General features: G+C 42.4%; 3 protein-coding genes across 3 annotated transcripts; 1 reads left to right on the forward strand and 2 right to left on the reverse strand.

Moving 5' to 3' along the window:
- Window positions 1-4,244: 4,244 nt before the first annotated feature.
- LOC130490751 (olfactory receptor 10C1-like) lies at window positions 4,245-5,186 on the forward strand. The gene has a single exon (XM_056864557.1). It carries the CDS (start codon window positions 4,245-4,247, stop codon window positions 5,184-5,186), a length of 942 nt encoding a protein of 313 aa, XP_056720535.1.
- A 3,857-nt stretch (window positions 5,187-9,043) lies between these two features.
- Window positions 9,044-9,979, reverse strand: LOC130490752 (olfactory receptor 10C1-like). Its single transcript, XM_056864558.1, has one exon. It carries the CDS (start codon window positions 9,974-9,976, stop codon window positions 9,044-9,046), a length of 933 nt encoding a protein of 310 aa, XP_056720536.1. The 5' UTR covers window positions 9,977-9,979.
- A 9,212-nt stretch (window positions 9,980-19,191) lies between these two features.
- Window positions 19,192-20,148, reverse strand: LOC130490754 (olfactory receptor 10A7-like). Its single transcript, XM_056864559.1, has one exon. The coding sequence runs from the start codon at window positions 20,065-20,067 to the stop codon at window positions 19,192-19,194; it is 876 nt and encodes a 291-aa protein (XP_056720537.1). The 5' UTR covers window positions 20,068-20,148.
- Between the last annotated feature and the right edge of the window lie 3,112 nt (window positions 20,149-23,260).

Raw genomic sequence — 23,260 nt, forward strand, 5'->3', positions numbered from 1 at the left:
TTTCAAAACTGCCTCCAGGCACCTATTCCACTGCCTCCTGGAATTTCAAGTGCAAGATAGAGCTGAGTGTCATCTGCATTTTGGTGGCAACTCAGCCCAAATCTCTGGATGACCTGTGCCGGTGGCTTTACATAGATGTTGAAAAGCATAGGGGAAACCAAGATGGAACCAAGGGGCAAAGCAGCAGTCTCCCAGCACCACACTCTGAAACCTACACTTGAGGTAGGACCAGAACCACTGCAGAACAGTGCCTTCCAGTCCAAGTCCTGAAAGGAGACCCAGAAGAATACCATGATTGATGGCACCAAAAACCACTGAGAGGTCCAGGATAACTTGTTTGTTTGTTTAGTTGGTTGGTCGGTCGGTTGGCTTTGTACCTTGCTTTCGCTCCTCGGCCAGAGTCCGGGCTCAGGGCAGTTCACAAGAAAACTAACTCCCCCTGTCCATTTCTAAGTGCATGTCATCCATCAGGCCTACCAAGGCTGTTTCACAGAATCAGCATATCTGACAGATGTCCATCTAGCCTCTGCTTAAAAACCTCCAAAGAAGGAGACCCCACCACCTCCCAAGGAAGCCTGTTCTACTGAGTAACCGCTCTGTCAGAAATACAGAAAGACAAAGGTCAACTAAGTGTATGATTCAGAGCTATTACACGATCATAGTTTTAATACTTTATTACTTTTTCTCAGGCACATGGACAGGTGGCCTGTCATAAAGGTTATTTGGCTCTACAAGGGCAGTGCACTTCACTCCTGAGACATACATTACTGCCTTGTCTGCCGTTAGTTCCAAGGACATAATATCCATTATTACAAAATACCCATGTGTGGGGGCAGCACATGGGGGTGGAGATCTGGGAGCAGTGCTTAATCATACCTCAGAGGACGGGCCTTGGACATCTGTGTGCCCATGATCCTCATCTATCCTCTGGGGCTCTGCTTCTGCAAGGGGGGTTGTTCACTACTGGTGTCTGTACCATGGTTCACTGCCCCAAGAAGCCCCCTGGGGCATCCCGCATGGGAGCCTGGCTGCTTGTAGGCATGGAGAGTTCTGCCTAGAGGTTCCAGGTGGGGCCACATCCTTAGGGCAACTACCCACCTCCCATTTTTGCTTCTCTCTCTCCCCCCCAACTCCCCTACTGCTTTCAGTTGATGGGTAGGGGTTCGAAATCTTTTGTGATTTGAAATAGACTCCAAATTACTGAAAAGAGGAAAGGGGGAAAAATTGTTGGGTTTCAGGGATTCTCTTAGCAATGCTACAATTTAGCAAACATGAAGAAACATCATGATTTGTTGCTTATTACATTTTGTGTGTAAAGTGCATTCAAGTCACAGTTGACTGTTGGCGACCCCAAAGGGTTTTCAAGGCAAGTGATGTTCAAAGGTGGTTTATCATTGTCTGCCTCCATGTGGGCTGAGAGAGTACTAGGACTGGTCCAAGGTCATCCAGCAGGCTTCATGTAGAGAAGTGGGGAATCGAACCTGGTTCTCCGGATTAGAGTCTGCCACTCTTAACGACTACACCCACTGGCTCTCATGCTTATTCTATTGGGCCATGTGTTGCACGTTAATTACTTCATTAATCCTAATCATGAATTCCTTTGAGCTAAGGCTAAGAATTACATCACACAGTACTTCAGCTGCAGCTATGCTTATAAAACCAAGAGGATATGTGTTTGTGTGGCAATAGCATGACCAAATCATATTGTTCTCTTATTTGCTTGGTATTGTATTCTCATTTTTTGGACTGCTAGATTTTCTTGAAGAAGAGGAATTGATATCAACGTTAACATTCTGAAGAATGTCATAAACAACATATAACATCTGTAGAGCCTGGGGGCTGAATCTGTAACATAAAAATCATCATCCTTTGGAATGATCACCTAACATTTTCATCGCAGCTACATGAGTTTCTTTGTCCCTACACCTCACAATGTTATAATTGGGTTAGTGTATGCTTCAAGTGATGGAAAAAAAAAACCCAGCATACTAAGGTAAGTATTTATAACTCATGGTCAATATTGTTAATTTGCTTCATTTGTGGTTAAGTGTCTGTGTGACTGGACAGGATTTTACTTTTCAGTGTAGTGAAAGATATAACTGTGTTTTTCTAGTCAACAAATTCCCAAGTTTGGTATGAGTGTGAAGTTAATACTAGACATTGAGAAGTCTGAATAAAGGAGATGTCCAATGAAATCCTAAGTAGAGTCCATGGGCTTGGAAGGTTATGAGGCTTGCATTGCTAGTGAGCAACACACAGAAAACAAAAATCAGAAGCAAATTCCAGGAATTTAATGCTGCCAAGATCTAGTAGCCAGATTTCTGTGATTAGTTGGAGCACATCTTTGAAAGCTATCAAGGAATGTTTCTGCATACTTCTGAAAGATTCATAGGAAGATTTTAATTGAGACATAATAGTTCATATCCCTAGATGCAATACAGTGCCATTTTAACCAGAGTTACACCATTCTAATTCTGTTGAAACCAATGTAATTAGAAGGGTGTAGAACTGCTTAACATGGCATTGCAGATTGCCTAGAAGAAAAAGAAGAGTTGGGTTTTATATGCCGATTTTCTTTACCTTTTTAAAAGGATAATCAAACCGACTTACAATCACCTTCCTTTCCCCTTCCCACAACAGACACCTTGTGAGGTAGGTGAGGCTGAGAGGACTCGAAGAGAACTGTGACTAACCCAAGTTCACCCAGCTGGCTTCATGTGTAGGATTGGGGAAGCCAACCCGGTTCACCAGATTAGACTCCACCACTCCTAACCACTATACCACACTGGTTCTGGGTTGAATCTAAAGGAACCTTGTACACAAGGAAGTCTCCATGAACCAAAATAAGGCTCAGCCACTAGCTTTAGAGCTGTTTTTCTCTTTTCCAGAAACATGTGAAGCTTGTATTGTTGACTAAAATGGAGCTGATTTTCTTTCTAGAACCTTTGTTGTTGGAACACTATAACTTACATTTAATTACATTGCAACAGTTGGTGGTGTTTTGGAAGATGTGCAGACCTAGAGGAATTGCTGTAATCCTACCCAAACTCTATTGATTTGACTCAAAATCCAACTATTTCATTGTGGGTCTCAAATTTCACTTTGCATATAATATGAAATCCAAGACTGTGTAGAACCTGCATATGTGCACATAAACACACACATATCCTATACTAGAGAAATGAGGTGAATCTTTAAGCTGTTGTGGTTTTCCTGGAAATTCATATTTCATCTTGGAATGAATGTTCAAATCCACAATGAATTTGACATCAAGCAAAATTTTGTGATGACAATCCCTTTCTCATAATACCAGAATGTGGAGTCATCTGCTGAAGCTGGAGGGTGAAAGATTCAAAACAGATAAAAGGAAGTATTTCTTCACACAACACATACCGGTAGTTAAACTGTAGAACTCCCTGCCCCAGGATGTGGTGATGGCTATCAACTTGGAAGGCTTTAAGCGGGGAGTCGACATGTTCATGGAGGATAGGGTTATCTATGACTTCTAGTCAAAATGAATACTAGTCATGATGCAGACCTATTCTCTACAGTATTAGAGGAGTATTAGGCACTGTGGAACAGAGGCGGGATGCTGCTGCACTTGTCTTGTTTGTGGACTTCCTGGAGGCACCTGGTTGGACAATGTGTGAATAGACTGCTGGACTTAATGGGCCATGGCTTTTCTTATGTTCTTGTGTTCTTAGGACAGAAAATTCTGTGCAAGTGGCAGGATGATCCCTCTAGTGGTCTGGGACAAGTAACATATCTTAGACCAGGGGTGTCAAACATAAGGCCTGAGGGATGGATCCAACCCCTTGAGAGCTCTTATCCAGCCCACGAGCAAGCTGAGGCAAACAAAACAACAACACCTCAATCTGGGCTGGTGAAGCATGGCCAGGACCAACCAAGTGACAGTTATGTCATATCCGGCCCTTGTAACAACTGAGTTCCACACCCCTGTCTTAGACCATTCTGGCTCACAAGGTTGCTGTGAAAATAAAATAACATGGTGAGCTTCCTCCACAACAGGTAGGAAAAAAAGCCATATCTGTACATTCCACTGTGGTGTCTGACAAGATGTATATGTAGCAGGTTTGCTTTTCTATCCATCAGGCTTTGCTACATAAAAATAGATGAATTACAATGTAAAAAAATGGAAGTGGGTTTGTTTGTGCTTTTAAGATGCAGTAACAGCAACCATTTCACTGTTCAGTTTTCAGGGGAACTACAATAAAGGATAAGCCATGGAAAATGACACGTCTGTGACTGAATTCATTATACTGGGCTTCTCAAAACTCCCAGAAATGAAGTTCTTACTGTTTGTGGTGTTTTTATGCCTGTACTTCTTTACAATACTTGGTAACATCATCATTGTTGTCACCATCAGTTTTGATATTGCCCTACAGACTCCCATGTATTTTTTCCTCAGGAACTTATCTTTCTTGGAAGTATGTTTCACCTCAGTCACCATACCCAACATGCTTGTAAATCTCCGCTTGGCAGAAAGCAAAATCTCTTTTGTCGGGTGTGCCACACAGCTCTATTTCTTCTTACTGTTCGGTGTTACGGAGTGCTTTCTCCTTTCTGTTATGTCATATGACCGCTATGTGGCCATCTGCAACCCACTGCGATACATGGTCACGATGGACAAGAGAACTTGTCTCCAGCTGTCTGTGGCATCTTGGCTTGCTGGATTCTTGGTGGCAGCAGGACACACCTCCTTCATTTTTAACCTCCCTTTTTGCGGGCCCAATGTCATTAATCATTTCTTCTGTGAGATTCAGCCACTGCTGGTGCTTATTTGTGGAAACACCTACTGGAACGAAGTCCAAGTCATTGTGGTGGCCGGTGGGGTACTCATGCTTCCCTTCATTCTTATCCTGGTGTCTTACATCCAGATCATCACTACTATCTTGAAAATGAGATCAGCCAAAAGCCGGTGCAAGACCTTTTCCACTTGTTCCTCTCACCTCATTGTAGTAACCCTGTTTTATGGCTCAGCCCTCTTCATGTACGCGCGGCCTAAGTCTAGTTACTCTTTGGACACTGACAAGTGGCTGTCTCTGTTCTATTCTGTCATCACGCCAATATTGAACCCCATCATATATAGTCTCAGGAATAAAGAGGTAAAAGGAGCAATGTGGAAACTGGGTACTAAAATCTTTCTTATGGTAAAAGGTTCATAGCTTTGATCTAAAGCAGTGGTTCCCAAACTTTTTGGGCCACCGCCCCCTTGGTTTCACAAACTCAACCCCAACACCTGCACCCTATCCAACAACACAGTTGAACGGGCCCACCTCTAGCACCCCCCTGCTGCCCCCTTGCCTCTTAGTGCCCCCCTAGGTAATCCGACCGCCCCCAAGGGGTGGTACTGCCCACTTTGGGCACCACTGATCTAAAGTTATAAGGAGGGTCACTTTTGCCCAGAGAACCTTTATGTTCTGAAGATTTTCCGTGTGTTTTAGGGATTTATTTATTTAAAATGTTTCTTAGCCACCTTTCTACCTTATGGAGCTGGTTACCATGTAAATAGAACAGAGAGCATTAAAATATATATAAAACCCTTGAAAGGCATTGAATTAAAATTACAATTTAAAACCAATAGGTAGAGGAGAAGGGGAAAAACCTAATCGAATGCTATCTTGAATAAAACTGTCTTCAGCCTTCTAAAAATTGAGATTGAGGGGTTCAGGTGCACCTTCCTGGGGAGATTCTTCCATAATTGTGGAGCTGCCACTTATAACGCTCTCTCTTGTGTACCCACCAGACAAGCTTCATTGGTTGATGGGACAGTCAAGAGGGCCTCTCCCTGTGATTTTAATTCCCAGGCAAGAATATATGGGTGAAATGGGTAGAATGGGTGTAATTGTGGGCTATGTAATGGGATGCATGTACATAACTATTCTTACCATGATAGTAAATAGGCAGGCTGTTGTATAGACAATTACTAGCTGTTGTGCATAGGAAATTCAAACACTCTTGTGGCTCTTCTTCATTAGGCAAACGGTCTTTTCATTAGGTAAACATAGTCTCGGTGTCCCAAAGGGCCACCACATCTGCTCAGACCCAGCCCAGAATTTCTTCCATAGACTTTTGATCTCTTCTTTTTAATCTTAAGAAAGAGATTTATATAATTTTCCATTGATATTTCCAACTATGATGGATTTGATTTGTATACTTCGAAAGGGGGCAGGTTACTGAAGAAAATATTCCGGATGAAAGTGTCTACTGTTAATGAAAATTAAAGGCAATGAAAGCATGCATGTCTGTACAGCACTTCCCTCTCCCAAGGGACCCTTCCTCCCAAATCTCAGGTGTGTTAATCCCTGTTCTACAGATAACTGTAATTCTTACTTTCTCTTGTTAGTGGCTTCCTAGAGGCACCTGGTTGGCCACTGTGTGAACAGACTGCTGGACTTGATGGGCCTTGGTCTGATCCAGCAGGGCCTTTCTTATGTTCTTACTGGCAGAACAGATACAGGATAACATGCATTGTGTCCCTTCCTTTCCAGAAACCTAAAGTAGGGTCTGTTTGGTGTGTGCGTGTGTAGTGTGCAAGCCGTCAAGTCACAGCTAGCTTATGGTGACCCCATAGGGTTTTCAAGGCAAGAGATATTCGGAGGTGATTTGCCATTGCCCGCATCTGCATCACAACCCTGGTATTCCTTGGAGGTTACCCATCCAACTACTAACTGGGGCCAACCCAGCTTATCTTCTGAAATCTGATGAGATCAGGCTAGTCTGGGGCTATCCAGGTCGGGTGGTCTATTTGTTAGAGGTGGGGGGTTCTCTCCAGAAATGAAGAACATGAGTGAAAGGAGCTAATGCTGTCACATTGTATGCCTTATCTGAAATTTCTCTCTCTCTCTCTCTCTCTCTGAGCCATTTCCTCCCATTCTGGATGTTTCCTGTATTGTAGCCTGGCTAGGAGAAAGTATGCCTCTGGCATTTGGAGTTTTGGTCAATGTTTCTGTCAAGCATGTATCTGCTGAGTGTTTGTGTGTGTGTCTCCCCCCATCCCTGCCACTGCCCTTCTACCTCCCACTGTTCTAGGAACTGAACTCACACAACAGGCACCAGAATATTTCATAACAGAACACTCCAGTTCAGAATCAACCCATTCACTGTATTGATAAAATAGAATCGTTTGGGGTGGATCTTGGTTAGAAACGTTCTGACTACACACACTGACTGTGTGTTTATTACTGTTACAGAAGTCTATGAACAAGGACCAGTTTTATTGTTTAAGCTTCTTCATGGAGGGAATGTGGCAAAGTGTAGCCTGCTCTTGTCATGTCTCAGAGCTAAGCAGGGTTGGTACTTGGATGGGAGACCACCAAGGAAGACTCTGCAGAGGAAGGCAATGGCAAATCACCTCTGCTTCTCACCGGCCTTGAAAGCCCTTTGCAAGGGTCGCCATAAGACAGGTGAAACTTGACAGCACTTATGTAGCTTTGCAAACGTCTGCCATAAATTTTTGCAAATTTAATTTGTCACTATTACTGCAAAACCCCAGAGGGTTTTTCCCCTCAAATCATTCAGTTTGTGTGGATATTCCATGTGGGGGGGGGGGGTCATCAAAATTCACACAGAAAGTCTTGGCTGCTAGAGTCGGTTAACTTTAATGTTCTTGCATAACATATGAGTTGCATTTATTAACGAAAATAATAAAGACTAGTTACATTTCACTTTGAAATATTCAACTCTTTTTTCCCCCTAAGATATCATTCGCCTGCTCCATTTTACTATGGGGCAAGTGCATCATTAATGTAGAAATCTATCCGTTTTGGATTCCATCATAGCTCCAAGATTCTGGCACTCCCTTCTCCATGAAGCTCACCTGGTTCCAACTAATTCAGTCTTTTTTTTATGTTCCTTTTATGCTCCTCTCCCACCATCCACATAGATAAAGGAGCTTTCATTGATTGATTGATTTAAATATTTATATTCCATCTTTCCTCATAGCTCAAGGCAGCTTACTAATCATAATTCAAACATCATAACTCAAAACCAATAAAACAAACCTCCAAATAATCCCCTTTCCCAAAGAGATACTGGCAAATTTTACCCCATTAAAAGCCCCGGCAAACCAAATGGACTTGTAATATATTCTAAAAAGACTGTACCCCCTCCTCACCTCTTCAGGGAGCTCATTCTACAAAGTAGGAGCTACAGAGGAGAAGGCATGGGCTCTGTCGGATGTCAGGCAGGGTATCTTAAGAGGGGAACAGCCATTAGGTGGCAGTCGGAATCCCATAGTTTGCACATTGGGTCATATGGGTATCTTTTAGATGTATGGGTGCTATGACACATGTGCCCTGACCTGGATAGCCCTAGCAGGCACATGGAAACCCCCATGGTGCCTAGAAGAACAGAACAAGTAACAAATCCTTTAAAATAAATGACAAAAACTCCATAAAAATGTAAGACTGATTTAATGCAACTTCTCATGTTGCTCTTGTATGCAGACACACAAAAAAGATGTTCCAAAAGTACTGGAATGTAATCTCTAACAAGTCCACACACCCCTAAGCATCCAACATGAACCCTGGGGAAATATACTAAATACATAAAGCCATTATTTTTTAACATTGAGAAATCCAGTGTCTAATAAACATCATGATCATAAGATTGCTTCACACTGTATATCAATAATAAGCAAAATTAGACATTGGATATCATATTGCTGAACAATGGTTGCATATTTCCAAAACAGTCCATAGGGCCCATGCAGTTCAGCATGCTGTTTACAAAACTGGGAAGTCAGGTGCTTCTAAAAAGCCCATAGCACAAAGGCAAAATGGAAAGGAAAAAAATTAAAATATAGAGTGTTCCACCCTCATGTGAGGTAGGGTGACATTTGAACTTATGACTTCTAAATAAAAACTGCATAATCTTATTAGTTTTCCAAGGAATACTCTGTGGAATTGGAAACTCATGATTTAATGTGTTGAAAAGTGAACATACCAAAATATCCACAAACAATTTTAGGACTTCCCTCTTTGTGTGATAACAGTTTAGCCATCCTAGTTATTTTTCCTCTTCAATGAGATGAATATTTTTTCCAGAGTTTACACATGGCTTCTGTGAACTCCTTGTTTCTGAGGCTGTAAATAATAGGGTTTAGCAATGGAGTCACAATAGCATAGAACAGAGACAACAATTTGTCAATCGAAGGCATGTAGCTTGATTTTGGCCTTAAATACATGAAGCCTGCTGTGCCATAGAAAAGGGTCACTACCAAGAGGTGTGAGGAACAAGTGGAGAACGCTTTCTGTCTGTTGTGCGATAACGGCATCTTGAAAATGGTGACGAGGATGCAACTGTACGAGAAGATGATCATCCAGAAAGGCATCATAATTGCCAGCACGGCCACAGCAATAACCTGAATCTCATTGAGAAAGGTATCTCCACAAACCAATTCAAAGAGTGGTTGAATCTCACAAAAGAAGTGGTTGATGGTAATCTCACAGAATGGAAGGCTGAACATCAAAGTAGTATGCCCTAGTGCTACTGCACTCCCACAGGCCCATGACACAATCACCAACTGTAGACAAAATGTCTTGTTCATAATGTTGTGGTAGGTCAAAGGTCTACATATGGCCACGTACCTGTCAAAGGACATTGATGCCAACAGAAAACACTCTGACACCCCAAAAAATAGGAAGAAGAACATCTGGGCAGCGCATCCCATAAATGAAATTGTTGTTTGCTTCACCAGCAAGTTCTCAAGCATCCTTGGGGTGGTGACTGAGGTATAACAAATCTCCAAGCAAGACAAATGTACCAGAAAGAAATACATAGGGGTGTGAAGACTGGTGTTGGTATTGATAATTGCAACAATAAGGCCATTGGACAAAAGAGTGGTAATATAGACCAAAAACAGTATCGTAAAGAGTAGCGGATGGAGTCTGGGAACATCAGAAAAACCTAGGAGTATGAAGCTGGTCATGTCAGTGCTATTCTCAATAATCATTTCCCGTTCCAAAGAGGTTTCCTTCTTTCCTCTACACAGAAGTGTAATTGTGTACCAGTTATCTCTTTGGAGACATCAATTATCTTGCTTTACTGAGAAGGAGTCTGAGAAGGAAAAGACTGTATTATCTATTGATGACAATAATCCAACAGACATATCAAGAAATACCTAAAAGGACATCAAATGCCTGAGGATACATATAGGCACATACACACAAAATTACAAATTGATTTTGATTGTTGTGTTTGGGTTTAGATTCCTAGATAATTGCCCTTCCTTTAATTTTCTTCAGCAAAAACGCAACCTCATCTCATGTTACCTCAACTAATGCAAACCTCATCTGGGTCTTCTGAAACTGCACCTCAATACCATCATCTCTGTTTGGCTTTTGGCTGCCAAAATCATTCACTGATCTTACTGTTCTAATCAGAGGATGCCCCCCTTGAACCCTACACCAGGGACACTGGCTCTTTAGGCACCTTCCTTACAGTATCAAAAACTGATGTTCCCTATAACCATTAAGGTCCGCTCCCCATTTTTGTGTGAGATTTTTTTCTCTCTCTTTTTTTTAACTGTGAAATTCTTTATCTGTATAAGTGTACATCTGTATCACAACAGCCATCTTTGCTGAAATTAGATGAAAATATTAAATACTAGTAACTGGGATCACAACATTAAAGTTTTTGTTTTTGTTTTACCATTGTTCATCTCTTGCATAACACATGGAGTACTTGCAGAGTGTCATCTTTAAATTTTCACCTTTATACAGGCTATGCCTGTGCACAAATAAGACATGCACATCCAGTAATATGTGCACATTTGAGGAATATAGAGAGATGAGGCAAAGAAGATGGAACCATACCAAAACCAGCGGGTACATTAAAGCAGCAAGAACAGAACTTCAGAATCATGCATCTTGAATATTTTCAGACAACAGGACAGAAAAGGATGGGGGGGGGGAAAGAGCTTAAAATAAAGATTGTATCGCCCCAAAAAACCTTTTTGTGATCTGTAGCCGTGCTAATCTAGATGAAGAGTATTTAATGCTTCATTGTTTCCTTGGAGACACAGTCCCCTTATAATTATCAAATAAGAAATAATTTCTTTCTTTTCTTTTTTCTGCCATCTAGAGTTATTGAACTCTAGGGACAATTTTATGCAAAACTCTTGGGAGAGTTAACCTTCCTCTGGCTCTTTGAGGGAATGTCATCAGGGTAGGGTTGCCACGTCCCTCTTCGCCATCGGTGTGAGGTTTTTGGGGCGGAGCCTGAGGAAGGCGGGGTTTGGGGAGGGGAGGGACTTCAATGCCATAGAGTCCAATTGCCAAAGCGGCCATTTTCTCCAGGGGAACTGATCTCTGTCAGATGGAGATCAGTTGTAATAGCAGGGGATCTCCAGCCACTACCTGGAGGCTGGCAACTCCAGCAGGTCGTCATCAAGGAGTTGTAGCAAAGGCCTTGGTTAAAATTTATGGTTCCAGTTTCAGTTGAGCGAGATTAGACATTTGTAGGCAGTGCTCCTCTGAGAGGGAGTTTTGTTTTTAGTTCTATTTACATTATTTTAGTTTTAGCTTCAATGTCTCTATATTTATCTTGTTTATCTTATTTCTAATCACTTCTCCTTTTAGGAAGCAAGGGTTTTAACAAGCGAGAAAGCTAACGCTTGTTTCCCAGTTTTATTACAGCTTGTTATGCTGGTGCTTTGCTAGCTGTTTTATTCTGCTTTAATTAGGATTTTAACCATTTTATTCTTTTAATTCACTTGGTGCACAAAAGGGGGCCAAGATCTATTGGTTCTTGGTGGGAGTGAGGCAGGAGAGAGAGCCATTTATTTTTCAAGGAAATGTGAGGATGTGGTGGTTGCCAGGAACAGAGAAACAGTGTTCCCCACCATGCAACTGGGCCTGGCTACCACCACCTACCTAGGCCATAGTTTTCCCAGGCAATGGTGGCCAGAGGTAGATTGGCTGGTCAGTAGGGTTGCCAGGTCCCTCTTCACCACTGGCAGGAGGTGGTGCCATAGAGTCCAATTGCCAGAACAGCCATTTTCTCCAGGTGAACTGATCTCTATCTGCTGGAGATCAGTTGTAATAGCCAACACCTGGAGGTTGGGAACCCTACTGGTCAGTTTTTGTCAATACAGGCCTTATATTCCTCAGCGTAACACTTTTTGGGTTGTCAAAGGGGATCTACATGGTGAATCGATTAGGGCTGTTGAAAAAAACAGTCCGGTAAAATTTGAATTCGGCAAAATTTGGTCCATTTTGATTTGGGAAATGCCGAAGTCCGAACTCCTCCAATTCGGATCTGTGGAATTTGGTGTGAGATTCGGAGTTCGGAAAAAAAAAATTGGCCAATTAAAGCCATTAAAAACACATCCGTGCCTTTCCACGGCTTCAGGGGGGCATGTTTGGAGGTAGAGATCCCAAACTTTCAGCGTAGCTTGAGGGGACCCTTCTTGCAAGAACCCCCAAGTTTTGTGAAGATTGGGTCACGGGGTCCGAAATTATGGGGCCCGGAATGGGTCCCCCCATCCATAATGTGCATCTTTATTCCATTCCCTCATTGGGATAAAGCCATAAAGCACAGTCACGGCTTTCCACGGCTCCATGGCAAAACATTTTTACAGATAGATGTCCCAAAATTTCAGCGTAGCTTGAGGGGACCCTTCGTGCAAGAACTCCCAAGTTTTGTGAAGATTGAGTCATGGGGTCTGAAATTATGAGGCCTGGAAGGGGTCCCCCCATCCTTAATGTGCATCTTTATTCCATTCCCTCATTGGAATAAAGCCATAAAGGTCCCCCCTCAAACCAGTATGGCTCGGCCCCAAATGGGAAAAAAAACCAAGGAGGAGGAGGCCCGGGTGCCGAGCGGCGCCAGGGAGACTCACGCAAGCAGCTCCGTCGCACTCAACCCCAGGCTAGGGGCAAAAAACAAAAGCAGAGCACAGCACACACTCCCGCAGAGGCGAGCAGGCACCCCCCCCAGGCAGAATGGGCGAAAGCCCCCCCCCTCAAACTAGTACGGCTCAGCTCAACCCCAAACAGGAAAAAAAAACCAAGGTGGAGAAGGCGTGGGTGCCGAGCGGAGAGAGACTTGCTAGCCGCCGCACAGACTCAACTTTAAACTTCAAAACTTTAAAAGTAGAACACACACTCCCGCAGAGGCGAGCGGGCACACTCTCTCTGCAGAACGGGTGAAGCCCCCATTCAAACCAGTGCGGCTCGGCTCAACCCCAAATGGGAAAAAAGCCAAGGAGGAGGAGGTGCAGCCTGGGTGCCGAGCGGAGAGAGTCTCTAGCCACCGCACAGACTCAACTTTGAACTTTAAAACTTTAAAAGCAGAACACACACTTCCGCAGAGGCGAGCGGGCACACACCCCTCGGCAGAATGGGCAAAAGCCACCTTTGGCTCCCCCCACCTACAGAAACTGCTCCCCCACACACAGAGAGACTCTGCTCCCCCCCACACACACACAGGAGACAAGGTATAGAGAAAAAACCGCAAAATCAAACTGTGTGGATGTCTTCCAGCAGGAGCACAGAGGAGAAGTAAATCCAGTACTATTCCTGCAAGCACCAGCAGCTCGGCCCGGTCAGGAATCGGATCTCTCAGCAGCACCTCCACCAAATTGGAAGGCAATGAATACAGTCGGGACGGGACGGGAGGGACGGGAGTTTTTAGACTCTTCTCCTGGCCATTTCAAAAGTTAGAATCCCTGCTCTGATTGGCCAGGAGACGACCCAGCTTGGCCACCATTGGCCACGGGAGAATGCTGCTTACTAACTGACGGTTATGCTGCTGATTCTGAGCCCCCAAATTTGCCAAATTTATTCAGTGCGCCCCGAACTCGCCGAATTCGGCTCGTCGTTTTCCCGCCTTTTTTTGAATTTGGTTCCATTCGAACTGAAAACCGCCAAATCGGGGGAAATTCGACTGTTTTTCAGTTCGTGATGAACCGAATCGACAACCCTAGAATCAGTCCAACCTAATGTCAGCTTACTTCTTTGTGTTTATTTATTACATTTATTGCCCACCTTTTTCTCCACCCCCCTCTTTTAAAAGAAGGATTTCTCTTTGAAGAGAAATCAATGCACCCTTTCTTAACTTCAGCGCTTGCAGTTGTTTTAGAGTACATGTGTTCTAGCAGGAGGATAAGGAGATCTGGGGAAATGTCACCTGCCTCTGAGCGTCTACAAAGTAAAATTATGATATTTTGCATAACCTCCCTTTTTGCCCTTCCTCTTTTCAAATTTCTCTTTGATCAAGAAGGGAATTGATTTGAAACAGACTCCAAATTCCTAAAAAAAAGAGCAAAATGAATGGATTGCTGGATTTCAGGAAGAAACTGGGTGAATAATAATAATACTGCATCACACACAACAGCCCTCTGTATTTTTCCTGTTGCACATGAAGTTACCATTTCCCCCTGACCTTCCTCACATTCCTTTAATAGCAGCCTGACATACATAAATCCATAAATTATAGTTTTTATTGGAAATACAGGTGTGTGAGGCCATCAGATTGCATTACAATATAGGGAAAAATGCCTCTGCTGTGTTCAGATAATGGGTTGGCAGTCTCCTTGGATGCATTTCTAAGAACATTTTCCTTGGAGTAAACTAACACTGAATAAAATGGAACTTCCCACAGAGAAGACCTGCCTAGGATGTGCTGTGTTCCCTTAAGCATTCCTTTCAAGGGTTTACAGGAAGTGTTCCAATTAAAACTCCATGAGTTGCTGAGAGAATCTGTGTTCCATTTGATTGAGTATTACCAGGCTGTCAGGAATCAGGAAAGAGCCCCACCTTACCATTAAAAGAGGAAATGCAATGTTGGAAAATATTTTTTTGAGTATTGTTAATTGGCAATCCCTGATTCATTCAGAACTGCACCAAGCAGGTGATTTTAATAGGTCTCTTGGGGCTTTATGTAAAAAGGCAGTCTTTTGCAAAGGGCCTAAGCAGAGGGGCTTGTTAAAAGTAGATCAGTAACTACTGGTCTCACTTCCACCAAATCCACTCTAGTCAGGATCTAGCCCATTGCATGAGGTAACTGGAGACATAATAGACCCTGATGTCTTTCTCAGTGGAGTTTAAGTTAAACTAACAAAAATGTGTTTTCAACGTAACATTAAATGAGATCCTGAGGGATTCCCAGTGTGTGAAAGTAAACTTTCAGAGCCATATTCTCATTGGTGTAAACTAGCACTCTTCTATTAATTTCCATAGAGCTAATTAGGCTCGCTTAAGGCAGGTGATAGTTCTAACACTCAAAGTGCATCTTTGAGCAAAGGAACACTGCCAACATTCTGATCTCTTGAATTCCTGTCTTGCTACTATACATGCATTTTATCTCAGACAATCTTTTGTCAGTCCTGGGCAAATAATTTGAGCTGATCTTCACTTTTAGTTGTAGAAACCATGCCATGCAAATATCTAGGGACAAATAGTTAATGTGTGCACAATGAGAATAGATTAAATGCCATATTGGCTCTGATAGTTTTAAGTGAATATCAGCCTCACCATCATTTTGCATGGTGGCTGCTAGCCAGGAGGGGGGAAAGGCCCTATCCCTTTAACAGAAAGTTAAGTTGTGGGAAAGGACAGTTGAAGTTTTTCATGGCATGGAGCTAAAAACATCTTCTGATAATTGCTACAAATCAGAAACATATTCAAGAAACAGCTAGAGTAAGAAGAGGAGTTGTTTTTTATATCCCAATTGTCTCTACCTTTTAAGGAGAATCAAACCAGTTTACAATCCTTCCCTTACTCTCCCCACAACAGACACCTTGTGAGGTAGGTGGGGCTGAGAGAGTTCAGAAAGAACTGTACTAGCCCAAGGTCACCCAGCTGACTTCATGTGTAGGAGTGAGGAAACAATTCTGGTTCTCCATATAAGAGTCTACTGCTCTTAACCACTACACCGCATTGGCAGCTCTTGTGAAGGAGATTGCTCATCTGGGTAGGTGAGGAAGTCTCCTTCAGATGCCTGGTGATGTGGCCAGCTGTTGAAGCCAGTTCGTTTTAGTTGGAGGGAATATTCCTCTGGATGGAATTTGGGGAGCCCCATCTTTTAAATAACCCTTATGCTTGATCCAAATTAACCTGCTGAAAAGTTATGGTTGGTCAGACCAAGTAGGCTCTGATTACATGACCCTAACCTCAAAAGGCCCCAACTGTTGTGCCCGAACAAAACTGGTCAAAAAAATATAGAAAAATGGAAGAAAGCACAGAGCTGTGCATCTGAACAAAGGCGAATAGCTTATTCGGCTTCGGGCAAATTCCCCGATTTTGGTATTTGGTCAACCAAAACCTGAATATTGCAGAAATTGTGAATTTCGGGTTTATTTTTGGTTCAGGTATATTAATACGCACAACCCTAGTGTCACCACTTGCCTTGCCTTGTACAGGGTTCAGCTGAGCTTGATATCACTTCTACCTGCCTCAGGTGGGGCTCAGTTGAGCCAAGCACTGCTGCCTGCCTCACTTTGCATGGGCTGAGTCACACACACCACAGGGCTAGGGTTGTTTAGTCCCCTGTTACCTTTGGCAGGAGTTTCTTTTGGGTGGTGCTGGTGGGGGAGTGAATTCCATGTGCACAAGTGCTCCTGACATGATACTGCTACGTCTGGGTTTACCTGAGAAGTGCCAGCATTGCGCGGGATGCTCTAGCCATAATGACAATAATGCAAAAACATGCTAGACTGTCAATAAAAATGTTAATGACTATAATAACAAAAGCATTCCGACATATTCTAATAAGAAAAATTACTGTTAATGCAGGTAGGCCTGTAATATGAAAATAGGTACATGTTACTATGCTATGTATGTATATTTGCTGGTTATTGACTGTATTATTAAAGATTTGATTTGATACACTTATGCAGGAATGATAATCTATAGTGTGATTAACGAGTTAGAGAAGACAGAGGTAAAACAGTGAAACTACAAGAAGAAGAAGAAGAAGAAGGAAGTAGAGTTGGTTTTTATATGCTGATTTTCTCTGCCACTTAAGGGAGAATCAAACCGGCTTACAATCATTTTCCCTTCTCCACCCCACAACAGACACCCTGTGAGGTAGGTGAGGCTGAGAGAGAACGACTTGCCCAAGGTCACCCAGCTGGCTTCATGTGTAGGAGTGGGGAAACCAACCCAGTTCACCAGATTAGCCTCTGCAGCTCATGTGGAGGAGTGGGGAATCAAACCCGGTTCTCCAGATCAGACTCCACCACTCCAAACCACCGTTCTTAACCACTACACCACTACACCGTTCTTAACCACTAAAAATACCAAGCATACTAGAAATAGCTGGCTCTAGTCTATCCTACCACTCCACTCAAAACAACTGAAACATTCTACTGAAGGAAGAACCACTTAAGTTGGAGGAAGTCTCTTTTGGCCAGAGGAAGGCTTCAAACTTAGCTGAGCAGAATACCAGGATACATGCCACTAAGATATAGACTCCAGCAAGCGCACAAAGTTGCTCAAAGGTTCATCACAGGAGGTGAGATATTTATAAAGATTTCAAATAAATCCCTAATGGGAAACAACCCATTAATCTGTTTTCCTTGTCTTTATTCATGGAAGTCCTATAAGCCAGGATTCCAACACCCATTTGGACTAATGTACAGTCACCCCTCAAAAATAGTTTTAACTGTGATGAAAGCTTAGGACGTCCGAAAGCACTGGTCAGTCAGGGCGACACAACCAAGTTTACCAAAGCCATGTGGTATCAGAGTGAGAAAACACTTTGCAAAAGCAGCTTGCCATGTATATCAGGTGCTCCATATACCAATGGCCCCATCGGGCTCCTAGAACTACCTGTTCAGATCTTTGGATTGTTAGTGTGCGTTAAATGTGAAAGGTAGTCCACAGGCAAGTCCATACTACTCACCTGCAGATTGCATGTGCTATTGAGTTTGTGCATTTGAACACTTCCAAAAATGTCTTCTTTATTCCCAAGCACAAGGCAGTTCTCTGTAGAAACATTTTGGAAGACCTTTCTACTCTGGTCCCAATCCAGACACAAGGATCTGCATTCTTTTTTTTTAATTAAAAAATATTAAATACAAACCAATAATACCACACTAGAATTGACAACAATAAAATTTGGGAAATGCAATACAGTAACATATAAATAAAAGTTAAAGCTTATATGTTATTTGCTGTGAAGATCTTGCAGCAAATGGACTATATCAGATTGTTGCAACAAACAAAATAATCAAATCGGCACACAGAATATAAAGAGCGTTGGCTGGTACACTTGAAAAAACTGAGATATTTATTATCTGGCATACTCTGGTTTCTCTTCAGATCATATACATCTTTCATCTTTTCACATTCTCCATTCTTAATGAATGTCAAAGTCAAGTGGTCCATTGATATGTGAGACCCCTCCATGAGACCCCATTAGGAAACCTGTGCTACATTTCGAAAGGTGCTCTGTGCAACACAAACATCCATCTGATATTGACTGTCACCAGAGGATGTTGGAACTTGCAAACACCAGGAACCTTTGACCACCCAAAAAGGCTATGCCATGGATCAGGGGATCTGAATCATCAAAACCCACATGGGAAGGGGTGTATAGTAAGAGGGAGAATTGGGTGAGAGAGCAGAGCAGCTGTCTGGATCCCATCCTATGGGTGTGTGCAGGAAACAAAAAAAGATTTTGAGGAGCAAAATTTTAAATTAGAAAGAGGTGAGGTTGGGCAGGCAAACTATATTTCAAAGACAGTTGATGTTATGTCCATGCCTCTGATAGACATGGCTATCTGTGGACTTCAACCTCCAAACCTGGTCACCATTAAAGAAGAAGTGTTGATTTATATATGACAACTTTCTCTACCACTTAAGGAAGAATCAAACCACCTTACAATTACCATCCATTCCCCTCCTCACAACAGACACCCTGTGAGGTAAGTGGGGCTGAGAGGGCTCTTAAGAGAACTGTGACCAGTCCAAGGTCACTCAGCTAGGAGTGAAGGAACCAACCCGGTTCACCAGATTAGAGTCCGCTGCTCATGTGGAGTGGAGAATCAAACCCAATTTTCTCAGATTAGAGTCCACCACTCATAACCACCACTCTTAACCACTACACCAAGCTGGCTTCAACCACATAAACAGAAAGAGCAAAGGCTGGATCCATAACCTTGTCATCTTTTATTCTGAGAAACCTCTACATGGAGACAAAATAACATATTACTTTCCCCCCTTAAAAATCTCTTCTATCACAAATGTATTTGCCTAGTTCACATAGGAATCTTTTCTTCCCCTTCAGCCTCCTCAGAGCATCTTTTACTTCTTTGTTCCTCAGGCTATAAATCATGGGATTCAACATGGGGGTAATGATAGAATAAAAGAGAGCAACCAGCCGGTCTATATTCTCAGTGTGGCTGGATTTTGGACGCAGGTACATGGCACTGGCAGAGCCATAGAACAAGGTGACCACGATGAGGTGGGATGAGCAAGTGGAGAAGGCTTTGCGTCGACCTTCTGCCGATGGTATTTTAAGTACAGCAAAGAGGATACGGACGTAGGACACCAACACCAATAGAAAGGGGGACAATGTGATGAGAACGCTTAAAGCAAGGACTGACATCTCATTCTTTGTGGTGTCAGTGCAAGCCAACTTCAGCACCGGTGGCACATCACAGAAGAAGTGATTAATTTTGTTTGGGCCACAGTAGGGCAAGGTGAAGATCCAGACCACATTGCCAAGGGGCATCAAGATTCCACAGAGCCAAGATGCCACTGCCATCTGAACACAAGTTTTTTGGTTCATGAGGATTGGATAATGCAATGGGCAACAGATCGCCCTGTAGCGGTCGTACGCCATGACAGCCAGCAGATAGCACTCCACCGTTCCAAGGGAAAGAAGAAAATACATCTGGGCAGCACAGCCAGCAAAGGAGATGCTCTTGACTTCAGACACAAAATTGACCAGCATTTTGGGGAGGGTTACTGTAGTGTAGCAAATCTCGAGAAAGGACAGGTTCTTTAGGAAAAAATACATGGGAGTATGAAGGGCTGTATCAACCAAAGTCAGGAGGATGATGATGCCATTTCCCAAAAGAGTGAGGCTATACATAGTGAAGAATCCTATGCAGAATATGACTTGTATTCCAGAATTGTTGGAGAATCTGACAAAAATGAAGTCAGGTCTCAGGGTATGATTTACCAGTTTAAACTCTCTGACAGCAGTCATCTGGAAAACAAAAAAGAAGCAATTCATTCATGCAACCGTTTATTGGCTCTTGGAATGTCGTTTCTATGAGGATCTTAGATTATGATATCTCTCCCCTCTTTTAACAGATAAATCGAATGCGTCTGTGTCTGATATAATGCCTTTTTTAATTAAGTGATAGGGATCCTAAGGCTACACTGGCAGTGGCAAAATTTATCTCAGTCCTTATATCCCCCAAGCAATAGATTTAAAACTATGCTGCTCAAGATCAATGGATCAAAGAGCTTCTAAGGGAGAAAGGAAAGGAAAGGTAACAAAATGAGGAGGAGTCCTTTTGTCCTTACAAAGAGGTTATGCTGGGCATCAAGGGACCTGAATCAACAAAAGGTGTGTGGGACTGGGGCTGTAATAAGGAGGGGAAATTAGCAAGACCGGGTGAAAAAGCTGGCTGGATCCCACCCAAAATGTATCAGTTTAATCTACAAACATCTTACCTCTTACCCTTTCCCTTGTTGTCATGTCCTTCCTTCTCTTCTCCTTCCACTGCAGTACTTGTGGAATTTCTTGGTGATCTATTTTCCCTTTGATCACACTATATGCATATAATAAGGATGAGAACTTTCACTCCATGCCATTTGTCTCTGTGTGATTATACTCATGGAAGCAACAACCTCAGTAAAGTTCATTTCAATTTTTTTTTTTAAAGGGCAAGCTTACCTCTGAGATGAGGACAAGTGTTGGTGTCTGCTGTTTGGAGTGGGTGCCTCCATGCTTGTAGACAATAATATTTTACCCATTATGTAGAGACTCTATGGAGGTTTTCCCTGTGGACTATGATTAGTCAGAAATGAGGTTAATCTAAAATTAGCCTATAGTAGGCAACTGTTGATGCCCAGGGATTTCCTACCCTGGGGCTGGCAATCCTAAATAGGGTGGGTAGTATCCAGGGTAATCTGCCTATGCCACCTTGTGTCTCCATTTCAAACATTACTTGTACACTGTGGAGCCCCACCATATGAAGCAACAACCATTCCAGCAATGTAATCTAAACAATGACACTTGGACAAATATTCCATTGTTTCCTAGGGTTGCCAGCTTCAGGTTGGGAATACCTGGAGATTTTTGGGGTGAAGCCTGAGGAGGGCAGGATTTAGGGAGGGGGGACTTCAATGCCATAGAGTTCAATTGCCCAAGTGGCTGTTGTCTCCAGGTGAACTGATCTCTATCAGCTGGAGATCAGTTGTAATAGCAGGAGATCTCCAGCTATTACCTGGAGGTTGGCAACCCTGTGTTTCTAAATATACATGTGCTGTGGATCCAAGCCCATACATGCAGTTCTTATGCCTGTTCTGATGCGAATCATGGTTTATGGAGCTTCTAAACTGGATCCAATCCACACAGTTGGAAGAAATAATTTTCTTTCTGCAGGGAAGAATACATCCTTCTATGAGCAGAATAGCACCATCCCTGAGCGGAGGGAAATATTCCATGAGCAGAAGGGCACCTTTTTATTCAATCCCATAATTTGCAAAAGAGTATTCCACAGGGTGACTATGGTGTCCAAAAGAACTGGATCAAATGGTGAGATGCCAGTGAGAACTAAAGGCAAAATCATATGTATCTGTCGAATGAGGTTATGGGAAGCATAGAAGTTTATGCCTCCCCTTCCTGTTTAGTTAGTATGTTTGATATCACGAGTATCACAAGAATGTAACTTTTTGCAATATTTCTATTAAATTAGAGTGAATTTGTTGAGAATGGGTGTTAATATGTGCTTGATATAGTTCCACTGTGTTCCCCGGGAGACAATGGCTGCTTTGGAGGGTGAACTCTATGGCAGGTGAACTCTTTGGAGGGTGAACTCTATACCCCACTGAAATCCGTTCCCTCCCCGAACCTTGTCCTCCTCAGACTCTACCCTCAAATTTCCACCTGTGAACCATGTACATATTTACGCCACTGCACTAAAACAGTTGCACAGGGGGCTCTAGTGCGTATGTATTATTTATGGTGTGACCTTGTGGGTGTCAGTTCCTAAGGATCCATAATAAAAACTGTTTGACTGCAGAAAGCATATCCGTTATTAAAAATGTTGTTATGCTCTTTAAATTTCATATAAGCCAACATTTGATATCAGCAAATTGAGTTTAATTCTATTAACTATTCAGTGATATGAAAGTGCAATCTTTCAGTAAAGTAAAATATATAGATAAATATATAGCAGTTTTAACTAATCAATATTATGTTGTGTAAGCATTTAATCGTTTTATATTAGTCCAGGTTAGAAGGATTATAAACCCATTCTAGTTATTCACAAACAGTAACTTGTCCTAGAGATGTATTGACAGGCAGAATTATTATGTTGTGTGGTTTGTATGTTTTTTGTTGTATGTTGTTGTATGTTTTATAATACGATGGGGAAAAATTAATAAAAATATTTTTAAAATAATGTTAAGTTATATAGTTTCAGTGATGCAAGTGGACTTTCTTACATTGGTGCTTTGTGGAATTATGAATGTTGACAAAGTTTAGCTCTTTAATTATTAAAGGGTGCTGACCCCTGCTATGGCACCTTCAGGCGATATATTTCCTCTTCTGATACAATTCAGACAGATCTTGATGAAAAAAGCTTGAATTATTTTCAGTCCATAATTTCTTTAATCCCAAAATCTGTTTTCAACCACCATCACATTTTCACGGGCCTGGAGAATTAAGGTTGTGCATTCGGATTTGCTGAACTGAAATAGCTTCCTCCACCCCACCCCACCCCCAAAGAAGTTTCAGCATTTTTTGGCTTTTTCCAGCCCAAAAAAAAATGGAACCCTTTAACAGTAGCTGAAAAATTAGAATACAAAAAAGGGGAAATGATTGGCTTTTTTTGGATTTTCCTGGATTACCGGCTACTGTTAAAGGGCACCTACAGATGCTAAACAAACAAATAAATAAACAAATAAATAGCTGCCACTGCTGCCTATGAGAAATTTTTCTGGGGAGTCACCAGCAACTATGCTGAAAATTTGGTGTCTCTACCTTTAAAAAAACCCTCCAGGTCTCCAGAAAGATTCCCCATAGAATATAATGGAGCCAAAAACCTCCA

The sequence above is a fragment of the Euleptes europaea genome, chromosome 18 (assembly GCF_029931775.1).
Source record: "Euleptes europaea isolate rEulEur1 chromosome 18, rEulEur1.hap1, whole genome shotgun sequence".
Taxonomy (NCBI): domain Eukaryota; kingdom Metazoa; phylum Chordata; class Lepidosauria; order Squamata; family Sphaerodactylidae; genus Euleptes; species Euleptes europaea.